Source organism: Mesoplodon densirostris, chromosome 18 (genome assembly GCF_025265405.1).
Source record: "Mesoplodon densirostris isolate mMesDen1 chromosome 18, mMesDen1 primary haplotype, whole genome shotgun sequence".
NCBI classification, from domain to species: Eukaryota; Metazoa; Chordata; class Mammalia; order Artiodactyla; family Ziphiidae; genus Mesoplodon; species Mesoplodon densirostris.
This window is the reverse complement of record NC_082678.1, coordinates 56740774-56751497: the sequence shown is the minus strand read 5'-3', so window position 1 is coordinate 56751497 and position 10724 is coordinate 56740774. Positions and strand designations below refer to the sequence as shown.

Sequence of the window (10724 nt, the reverse complement as noted above, 5' to 3'; positions counted from 1 at the left end):
CTAAAACCTCTCCATAAAGGGGGCCCGAAGTGGTCTCTGAAAATGGTTTGCTATTCACTTGACCCAGAAAATGCCACAAATCATGCAAACCCAGAGGTTCAAACCTTCGTGTTCACTTCAAGACCCATGAAACTGCCCAGCCCATCAAGGACGGTATGTGGACCCGAAAACTGCCCAGGCTGGGAATGGTGTCATTTGAAGAAGCACCATGCGCCACTATCCCTACACCGGCTCTACTTTCGGCAGGGGTAGGTCTCGCCCTTACAGAGCTCCCCTACTCAGAGTGGAACCAGAGTGACGTGCTGGGCGTGGGCTAAAGTGACACACAGTGACTCATCTACAAACGTGGAGGTTTATTTCAACAAAACATGAAAAGAATACATCTGACTGAAGCTCCTTGCTCATCAGGCTGTGCGTACATCGAATGCTCAGTAAGACAAGTGAAGGCTGCTTTGTGACCGAAGTGAGCGGACAACATGGTGATCCTAGCTCAGGCGAGTCTCAGCTGATACATCGCTCACCCTCCTCCTGCCTCGGTGACCTCGTGTGTGTAATGGGCTGTGTCTCTTCCTGACTCCTCCATAGGAAAGGGCCCTGTCCAGGTAAGACCTAAAGTGAGGCGCCCTGGGGATGGGGGGGTGGTGAGCATCGCCGAGTTCTAGAGACTAAATGTATTCCTTTAATGTGTCATAATTTTGTTGGGGGCTGGGGGGAGGTAAACAAGTGTCACCCGCCCTCTGCCCCGAAGAAATGCCAGGGCAAGCACAGGACTCCACACCACCTGTAGGTGTGTGCAATTTTATTTATTGTAGAAAAGTGTAGAGGAATTATCTGGTCAAAGGTGAATCCACGCTTACTGGGTAAGCGAACGCCAGCAACAGTGGACGTGCTTCCTGGACTGAAAATTGTTCCCCACCTTCTCCCGCCCTTCTTGGCTTGGATGGCGCTGAGCCCCCGCAGCAGGGCAGCCGGGCCGAGGCTCCAGGCTCCTGGGGGCAGGTGGCAACCCCTCCAGCCGCACGGTGCCCATCTGCACAAACAGTTCCCGAGGGGAGGAGTGGAGCTCTTTCCTGTGCGTGAACCGTAGGGTTAAGGCTCAAAACCGTAGCTCGTACACAAGTATTCATACTGCTGCTTCTCAGACGTCTTAGTGATTTCCCTCTTGGTCATCAGTGACAAATGCAATTAGCTGCACTGTAGGAAGCGGATGCTACCCCAGCCCTGATCACCTGCCACTCTTGCTTCAGGAACACCGACAGGGGGATCCGTAAGCTCTCTCCTTGAATAAACTGGTTGTTGAAAATAAACTCTCCGTCACCCATGAGGAGGCCAGGGAGGGACCCGTGGGCCTGGAGGACAGCAGCACCATGGTGGGGTTGTGGACAATCTTAAGGTCACATGGATTCTGTGTTCCCTGGAAGCCTCCCCAAAGCGGGGAAGGCCAGTTCCCAGAGCCGAGAGCACTGATGTCACCAGGGCTCCTTTCCGTGGCTGTGGGGAGACCGGCTGTGCCCGTGTACATTCAAGGAAGAGACGAGACCCAAAGTGAGTAAGAGTGTCAGCTGCTAGAAGAGTGGCCCCAGAAACAGAGACGATGGCCCTGTAAGCACCGCTCACCTCCCGTAACGATCAAAGCTCCAGGCTTAACAGTAACAACCTTCCGCGTCCTAAAGAGAGAGACTGTCGCACGGTGACTACTTTCCGTCAGTGACGGGGAGGGCAGCTCCCCTGGCTCCGCCTCTGCCCACTCGGGCTACGGCACTGCCAGTGGGACCCCCGGGCATCGCAGCTAGCCGAGGAGCGGCACACGGGGCAGTGGCAGGTCACCCGTCTCTGTGCTTGTTCTGAGAAGGGAGCCCCAGGGGGAGGCCCCGAAACCGACAACAGGGACTTGGTCCCTTTGCTTTCTCTGCTTCTTGGATCGTGGTTTTGCCCTCATCTTTGAGTTCCATGGAGCCTGCAGATTTCATGCTCTAATTTTTCTTCATGAGCAGTACCTTGGTGTGATGAAACTGGGTGCCTGGTGTGCACCGGGCTGAGTGTGGGGTAAGAAACGAGACCTGAGGCTTCCTCCTCTCCCCACGCCTGGTGCTGGGCCTGTGGCCTCGGCCCCGGCCCTCCTCTGCTGCCGGGGGCTGCAGGCTCACGGGGCCGGGGGCGAGCACGGGCTGCCGACCGCCTGGCAACAGCTCCCACTTCCTGGGGCCGGACCGAGGGGCGGTCAGGGCAGGAGGGTGGCCCTGCTGGCGTGTAGTAAGACCTCTTGGTAGGTGCTTGTACCCGTCATTGCCCTCTTAGGTCCTGGGCAGGGAGAGAGGACTGCCGTCACAGCCAGGGTAATAATAAATACTGAACGGGGCAGGTGTGACCGGTGGGCTGGAGTGGGGGCTTGTGACGCTACGTCCCAGTATGTCGTGCGTAACCCGAAAACATCGAGGGGAAGCACAATGCCGCTTTGACTCCAGTGCCGGTCTCGTGTGCCTTCTACTTACAGCGGCTTCAGGTGTGGAAGGCGGCTCTAGCCCTTTTCTCCGGAGGCAGGGCGGGGGGGGGGGGGCAGGAAGCTCTTCCTACGTTGACGGGGAGTCCATGGTGGAGAGGATCCGAACGACTTCTGCTCGCTGGGTGGGCGAGATGTGCTGGGTCATGTGGACGATGGAGTCCATGGCGACCTCTGGATTGGCCTGTACCAAGCTGGAGGGGAAGGTTCGGGACGGTGAGGACGAGAGAGAGGCAGCAATGCCTAGGTCAGCGTAGCCTCAGAACCGCCCGAGAGACCTGCTCCCAGAGGCCACTGCGGACCCTGCAGCCCCTGCCTCACCTGAGTCATTTTCTCACTGGAAAAACGTCCCCAGCAGCACGATACCACACGAACGCAAAACATTTTGTGATGTCAGAAAGTGAGGAAGTAACCTCAAAAAGCAAAAACCAAAACCCCGATGGGGTCATGTCACAAAGACAGTGGACCCAGCCTGAAGGTGCTCCCACTGGCCAAATCTGGGACATTTGGGGCATCAAAATAATGAACTACAGGGCCTCCCTGGTGGCGCAGTGGTTGGGAGTCCGCCTGCTGATGCAGGGGATGCGGGTTCGTGCCCTGGTCCGGGAGGATCCCACATGCCGCGGAGCGGCTGGGCCCATGAGTCATGGCCGCTGAGCCTGCGCGTCCGGAGCCTGTGCTCCACAACGGGAGAGGCCACAACAGTGAGAGGCCCGCATACCGCAAAAAAAAAAAAAAAAAAAAAAAAAAAAAAAAAATTAACTACAAATCATTGAAAAAAGACATTCACTAGTCTGCACCAATAACGAATATATACTAAATGGAGGAGGAGCGAGGACTTTTGCTTACAGGAGAACTGGGGTGCTGAGATGTGCCTGTGCAGAGGAGGTGGGACACTGTCGTTTTGCAAACCTCACTGTACAGACTGGGTCAGGACTTACCTGGTGGCACGGTAGCTGAGAATCTGCCTGCCAACACGGGGGACACGGGTTCAAGCCCTGGTCCGGGAAGATCCCACATGCCGCAGAGCAACTAAGCCCGTGCGCCACAACTACTGAGTCTGCGCTCTAGAGCCCGCATGCCTAGAGTCCGGGCTCCACAAGAGAAGCCACCGCAACGAGAAGCCCGCGCACCACAACCAAAAGTAGCCCCTGCTCGCCACAACTAGAGAAAGCCCGCGTGCAGCAACAAAGACCCAACGCAACCAAAAATAAAAATAAAAAAATAAATAAATAAAGACTGGATCAGGCAAGAATCATCCCTGGATGCTAAATCTAGGTGGAAATTCTGATGAGCAGGAATCTGCATGGCCTTTAAGTGTCTCTCCTCAGACTGCTTATTAGGTTCAAGGGGGATGGGAAAATCAGGAATTATACAGTGGAGAAGCTGAGTAACAGCTTGATCAGGTGATGGAAACTAACATTGGGATAGGCTTATGACATCATGTGCCTCCAGGTATGGCACCTTGTGAAGCCAAATCATCACGGATGTAATATTCTGGCTGCAAATGCACAGCCTGAATCTAATCATGAGGTAACATCAGACAAACTCAAAATGAGCAATGGTCTGCAAATGGTGGTTTAGATAAAATGTTCAATTTATAAAAATCATTTTACTCTGGTTATGTAAGAGAATATCCCTATTAGCAAAGGCATACTGAACTATTTGGGGGTAAAGGGCCATGATGGGCCATGACATATGTAACTTACCCTTAAATGGTTCAGAAAAAGAAATACATACACACACACACACACACACACACACACACGAGTGTGCTTACTCATATAAAAGAGTAAGCACACACACAAATGATATATCAAAAAGGGTAAAATGTAAATACCAGGCACATTTAGGTACAGATTTGTTCTCTGTACTGTTTTTAGTTTTGCAGTTTTTCTGTAAATGAAATGTGTCCAAATAAAAAGTTTTTAAAATGTCCCCAGCAGTCTCCACCACCCAGCCTGTGGAGAAGACGGAAGCCTCTAGAACACAACTAACTCTTGGCTGGAGGAGGGGAGGAGGTACTTTCCAAGGAAACTATGACGCAATCAGCTTTTCCTCACAGAATCGTTCATCCAGTTTGAGTATCTGCATTTGGAGCTAACAGTTGGGCACAATGAACTAAGCCATCGTTACTAAGTGCCCCTGGGGACCAGCAGCTGAGCGAGAATTGTGCTTCAGGGCTCTTCTGTGCCGTCCCAAACAGAAAGGAACCACAAAGACTACGAGGCATCATCACCGTTTGTCCTTGAGTCGCTCGTCCCCGAGAAGTGAGCCCCACTTCTACCCAGGAGCACCCCCACCCGCCCCCGCGGGTCTCACCTGCGGATCTGCTTGAGGACGTAGTCTCTGCTGATATACTTGATGTTCTCCTCTATTACCGAGCGAGCGCCATCTTCCTCTGCCAGCTGTTTCTCCAGCCATTCCACCAGATCCTTGTTGTTGTCCCAAACATAGGCCTGCAAACAGATGACGCCTGCTTGGACACCAGGGCCCAGGCCAGGCTGGACACCCTGACTAGTCTCCATCTGGGAAGTGCACTGCAAAAGCTTGCTCAACGTAAAGGTCATTCTCAGCTCTCCATTACTGTTGGCTTTGCAGGAGGAGGAAGCAGGCCTCAAGACAGGGGCCTTCCTCGTCTTCCCTGCCCTGCTTTTGAAGTGTCCACCTGGGCCCCCCAGAGGCATCCGTGCTCACACGGACGCTGGTCCCGTCCCCCTACCTGTTCCACAAAGGCTACGGGAATTTAGTCCCCTGACCGATTGTTTAGTGAAGTGCAGACTGAGAGGGAAATGCTGTTTACTTGGTGTTTTTAAAATGAAATGTGTGCTTCTTGAGGCACTGAGTCACAATTCCTAAATTTAAGTCTCTAGTCCCAGCGGGGTGTGTGGCAGGTGAGCAGCCTGGCCGTGGAGGCCTCCTGCCATAGAGCTGGAGGAGGCCAGAGGTGAGGGGAGTCCTGCCGCCGGTTGGAAACCTAAACCCCAGTTCGCTTTCTGTGAGAGTTTTCCGAAGGGTCAGGATGTCCATCACCCTGAAAGTCTCAACAAACCACCTCTCACCTCCTCCTTTCAAGATCGTTTAGCTGAGCATTTCCCAGGTAGTTGACTACATAATAATTCAGGAGTGTGTTAGAAACCTAATAGCCTTCTCCTGGCTCTCGTCTCTGCTCATTTTCTTTACAAATCATTTAGGAATCGTTTTGTTAATGGTTTCCGGAAAACCAACTATCGCCATTAGGGCTCATTCATATTTATGTCATTCTGTTTGGGTAATTAAACACAAAGCTCGTCATTTAAAGGTGCGCTGTCCTCTGTTATCACTAACCGAGTCAGAGTCAGAATGCCAATGAGTTTGGCGCTGTAATTTAATAGGTGGGTGCGTTAGGGAGCTCGGGAGGTGGCTCAGGAAGCCTGGATTCCAGCAGAGGCGCCCGAGCCATGGCTGGGACCCCAGGGCCTTCAAAGCACGGAGGCTGCGTTCTCAGCGCCCGCCAGAGGCGTCACGCAGGAGGAGACAGGGTGCTGTGCCGTTTCCTAAGGTTCTACTTCGGGCCTTTCAAAATAATGGTTTCTTTTCAGACTCTCGCTTCCCCATCTCCACCTTGGCCAGCGAGTTCGCGGTGCTGCTTGTTTATTACATGTCCTGTAACTGATGTCCACGTTTCTAACAACCCTTAAGGAGTCCTTCACAGTTGAAGGATTAAGGAGCCCCAGGATTAAGGCTCAGCAACGTGCCTTTTCTAGTTCTTGTGTCCAGTTCTTTTTCTGGCCCCAAATTTGTCCCATCTCTGTTTGTAATCACTGACAAAAAGATCAGCTCTCCTGGTCAGGGTGGTGCGGCCCAGACAGTGCGAAGCTGAGGGGGCCTTCCCACCTCTCTGTGCTGCGCGTCCTGCCCGGCACCTCTGAGGCTGAACGCAAGCATTTTGCACATCAATCAATCTCTATGGACAAGGGTGGCGGTGGTGATGTTTCCCACAGTGTGGCTGTCTTAACTCCCACGTGCCAGCTCCTGCCCACCCCACACAGGGATGGATGCACCTGTACTCCTAAGCACTGCCCCTGAACTCCCACGTTTCCATCTCCATCATGGTAACTTGGACTTCTGCACATGCCCTTATTTATGAGGATTTGGGGTGAGGAAAAAAGAAAACAATGCATGCTTCTTGGGTTTCAGAATGAAAAAAACAAACTGGATTTACCCAAGAATCCCAAAGCCTTTCGTTTAAGAGAATATTTAATACTCTTATTAATCATTTTTAATCCGTTTGCTTTTAATTAAGAAACAGCATGATGCTTTCCTATCAACATATGCCAGGGAGCAGATTAATTGTGGCTTAAGATAACTCTCCTTGATTGGTGTAATGTATTAGCTAACGAGATGCTGCTTCTAAGGATGCTCAGACACTGCACTGGAAAGCCAGCTGCCCTCCAGAGAAAACTCTTCTGCCGTCCCCTCCTGTAGCTAGAATACGCTAGGTATTTAAATTAAACATTGGAAAGTTCCCAGACAGAATTAAAGCAACACATTCCAAGTTTTTGAAAATATAGACCCCTTATATGAAAGATTTGCTGTTCACTCAGAATACGACTGGGTGATGACCACCAAGTCAAACCCTGGTCAAGTTTTGACCACAGCACAGAGCACACGAAGGCCATGGGGTCACAATCCTAGCCAACAGCGTTTTTAGCAAGAAGACTCAACAAACGCAGGCGCCACGGCACCACAGGTTTTTTGTGACATACCTGGGAGGGTTTCCGCTACTGTGTGAGCCTGCTTCCCCCGAGGGTCAGGGACTCTGCAGTTCCTAGTTCGCCCTCCAGGAACGGAGCTGTAGGAATCATCATTCCGGCCAGAAGGACGGGCAACCCTATGCTGTTTACATTTCCCTCCTTAAATTTATGAGAACGTGGCTGATTATTCCCACTGTGGATTTTAACCACGTGTGACATGCTGGGTGCTAACCTCATGACAGGCCTGGGCCCCTATGTCACCTGCCTGCACTCATCCCAGTCAGAACATTTTAATACCAATAAAATAGCAATCATTAAATGTCACAACAGTGGCCTTACAGTACGTGTTCAGCTGGCACTATATCCCGCTCTGCATCAGTGGGTCAGTATCTCTGGCACTACTCAGCTCACTAATTGTATGTAGTAATTAGTCTATCTTACAAAATCTAAATGACCTGTTTGAAAAGTTTCATTTCTAACATATCGGATTGCTGTTAAGCCCTCCTGACTCAATGGTACAGCAGGGCCTGGGAGCGACCAGGGCACAGGCTGAGGGATGTGAGCCGTGACTACCATGCCCTGCAGGTAAGTCACCTTGTGAGCTGCCTGGAGACACCTCAGCAAAGAGATTTTTTCTGAGGCTTTGGCTACCGTAGCAAATAGCCATGTGGGTGGGGTGGCCTGCTGGCCCCGCCTCCTGAGAGCCCCGCTTCCTGAGAGCCCCACCTCCTGAGAGCCCCGCCTCCTGAGAGCCCCACCTCCTGAGAGCCCCGCCTCCTGAGAGCCCCGCCTCCTGAGAGCCACTCCAGCCTCAGCCCCAGGCCCAAGGCGTGCTGCCCAGGTTCTGCCTCACCTTTTTGCTCCCTGGCCCTAGAGCAGCAGTTTGGTGCATGAGACTTGTCCACGGGAAGCTTGGGGACAGTGGAAGTCAGACAACCCTATCAACGGTGCTTTTTCCTCTATCTTCCTCACAAGGGCCTCCACTGACGATTCATCTCATTTGGAAATCCAGACTAAGAATGAATGGGTTGGGACTTCCCTGGTGGCACCGTGGTTAAGAATCCGCCTGCCAATGCAGGGAACACAGGTTCGAGCCCTGGTCCGGGAAGATCCCACATGCCACAGAGAAACTAAGCCCATGCGCCACAACTCCTGAGCCTGCACTCTAGAGCCTGTGAGCCACAACTGCTGAGCCCTCATGCCACAACTACTGAAGCCTGCGTGCCTAGAGCCCGTGTTCCGCAACAAGAGAAGCCACCACAATGAGAAGCATGCACACTGCAACGAAGAGTAGCCCCCGCTCGCTGCAACTAGAGAAAGCCTGTGCGCAGCAACAAAGACCCAACACAGCCAAAAAATAAAAATTTTAAAAAGAGTGAATGGGTAGCTTCCTGGACAGTAAGGGTGCACTGTGGCGTCCTAGATCATGGATAAATTAGAGCACGCCAAGTCAGAGAACACCGACTGAGAATCTACTGGGCACATGGCTCCCACCAAGACCATTTCAGCTGCACTGAAACTCTCAGTCCACCTTCTAACGTGCTGTGCTGAGGGAGGAGGAAACTGAGCGCCAAACGTGGTGCCCGACACTTAGACGATGTCCTTTAAAACGCAATAAACCTCGTGAAATAAACATCCCTATTTTTACACATGAGGAAAGGGAGGCTTAAGTATGTCTAAGCCAGTAAATTGTAAAGCTGGGATCCAAAAAGTGTGAGATTCCAAATACCACATTCTTCTCAATTTCCACATTCTTCTCAATTTGGGCTTGGGGGAAAAATCAGCTTGTCTGAAAAACCACATACCTTAAACTATGGATCTAAGAATCAGGAGAAGAAACGTGCCCATGAAACAAATGTGTGCCTTGTTCTTATGACCCAATTTAAATCTAAGCTCTCGCTATTTTTTCAGGGAGCTCTGGTGATGCTTCTCTTCTGCCTGCAGTGAAACTGAACCATAAACCCTACTATCCCCTACAACGGGACTGTCCCTGTGGACTCGAACAGAATCCCATAACTCATGGTAACAGACTCCTCTAAGGGAAACAAAAGAATTCTACTGCTCAGTTATATAACATCACAGTGTGAATCTCTTTTTTCAGGATTAAGATTAAAAAAAAAAAAAAACTCTATGAAGAAAACACAGCACGGCTAACAGATGCCTATCACTGTCTTTCCCTGCCAGTAACCACAGTTAAGGACCAGAGGGTCACTTCTTGAGGCAAAGCCAGGGTTTAGACCCTGCAAGAGACAGTGTACAATATCCATCCCTGACTGAAGAATCGAGGAAAGGCGCCAGTTTTGGGGTTTGAGAGGCCGTTCCCAAGCACCGAGCAGACTTGGTCCCTCAGAGGCAGCCACTTGGCTTTTGAACACGGCAACACTTTCTTCTCTCAAGGGCGCTGCAGATTTTATCAACAGCCCCACACTAAACCGGGTCCTGCTGAGCCCGCAGAATCCAGAAGGAGGTTTCAAAGCCACATCGTGGGACCACCTGCCCTTCCTCTCTCCCTTCGACTGTCCTCCTGGACTGAGCGCTCAGGGGGATGCTCTCTTCTGTAGACGGTGGGTAGGGGAGACGGCCTCGGTTCTTGGGTACGTTTGGGTCCCAGAGCCTCTGGCCTCCCCTCCTGAGCCATGGGGCCAGGTTGTCTTCTGCAGTTGATCTCCAGCCAGGAGTCTGTGCACACAGGTGAGACTGTTTTCTCCATCGACAAGATGGCGATGACCTGCTTCTCCAGACACTCTGTCCCCTGGGGTGGGATGTTAAGGCGCAACTGAAGGGCCTGTGCACTGGCTTCACGCTCGGAGGGGAGCCGTCCTTCCCCGCATCCTTGTGCCCACTGAGGCCGTGCACGTCCGTTAGTGACTAATAGCGGAGGAAGGCGTGCAGGCCTCTACTGGCCGCACATGCACACTCCACTTACCTGGCTGGCCGCTCCTAACTGGAGAACAGCCTCTTATTTTACACTTGCGTGACTTTCAATGCCAATTTCCGCTGCAAGCTGCCAGTGGCCACTGACAAAATTGTCTCAATTATAATGCCAAAGACTGACCTTAACCTGAACCACATGTCGCATGAGGCTGCACATCTGAAATATTTATCCAAGGAAGCTTTTCTGTCATAAAGAAACTGGTAGACTTAACACAGAGGTGAATCTTAGAAGCACCCCGACTCACTGACTTTAAAACTTATAGCAAATCTTGGGGTTCCTTCCCGGGAACAGTCAGCAGAGACCTCAAGCAACACTTCCCAGGAGGAGGCGGGTGTGCCCTCCATCCGGCCCTCCAGCAATCTCTAAGCCAGCAGTCACCAACTGTTTTCGATCACACAGCTATCAGGAAAAGAGACACGTGTATTTCCAGCACATACTACCCATATTCTTTTTTTTTTTTTTTTTTTTTTTTGCAGTACACGGGCCTCTCACCGCCGTGGCCTCTCCCATTGTGGAGCACAGGCTCCGGATGCGCAGGCTCAGCGGCCATGGC

The 10724-nt window shown here is 51.7% G+C and overlaps 1 protein-coding gene across 3 annotated transcripts in view; it reads right to left on the bottom strand.

The window, feature by feature from the left end:
• Positions 1–351: 351 nt before the first annotated feature.
• Positions 352–10724, bottom strand: part of ACACA (acetyl-CoA carboxylase alpha) — a 236979-nt gene continuing 226606 nt past the window's right edge. For all 3 annotated transcript variants that reach the window (XM_060081582.1, XM_060081580.1, XM_060081581.1), the window contains 2 exons: positions 4823–4959; positions 352–2694 (listed from right to left, as the gene is read on the bottom strand). In XM_060081582.1, coding sequence (XP_059937565.1) covers positions 2571–2694; positions 4823–4959 — 261 coding nt within the window. In that variant the 3' untranslated portion in view covers positions 352–2570. The remainder of the gene's footprint in view (positions 2695–4822; positions 4960–10724) is intronic.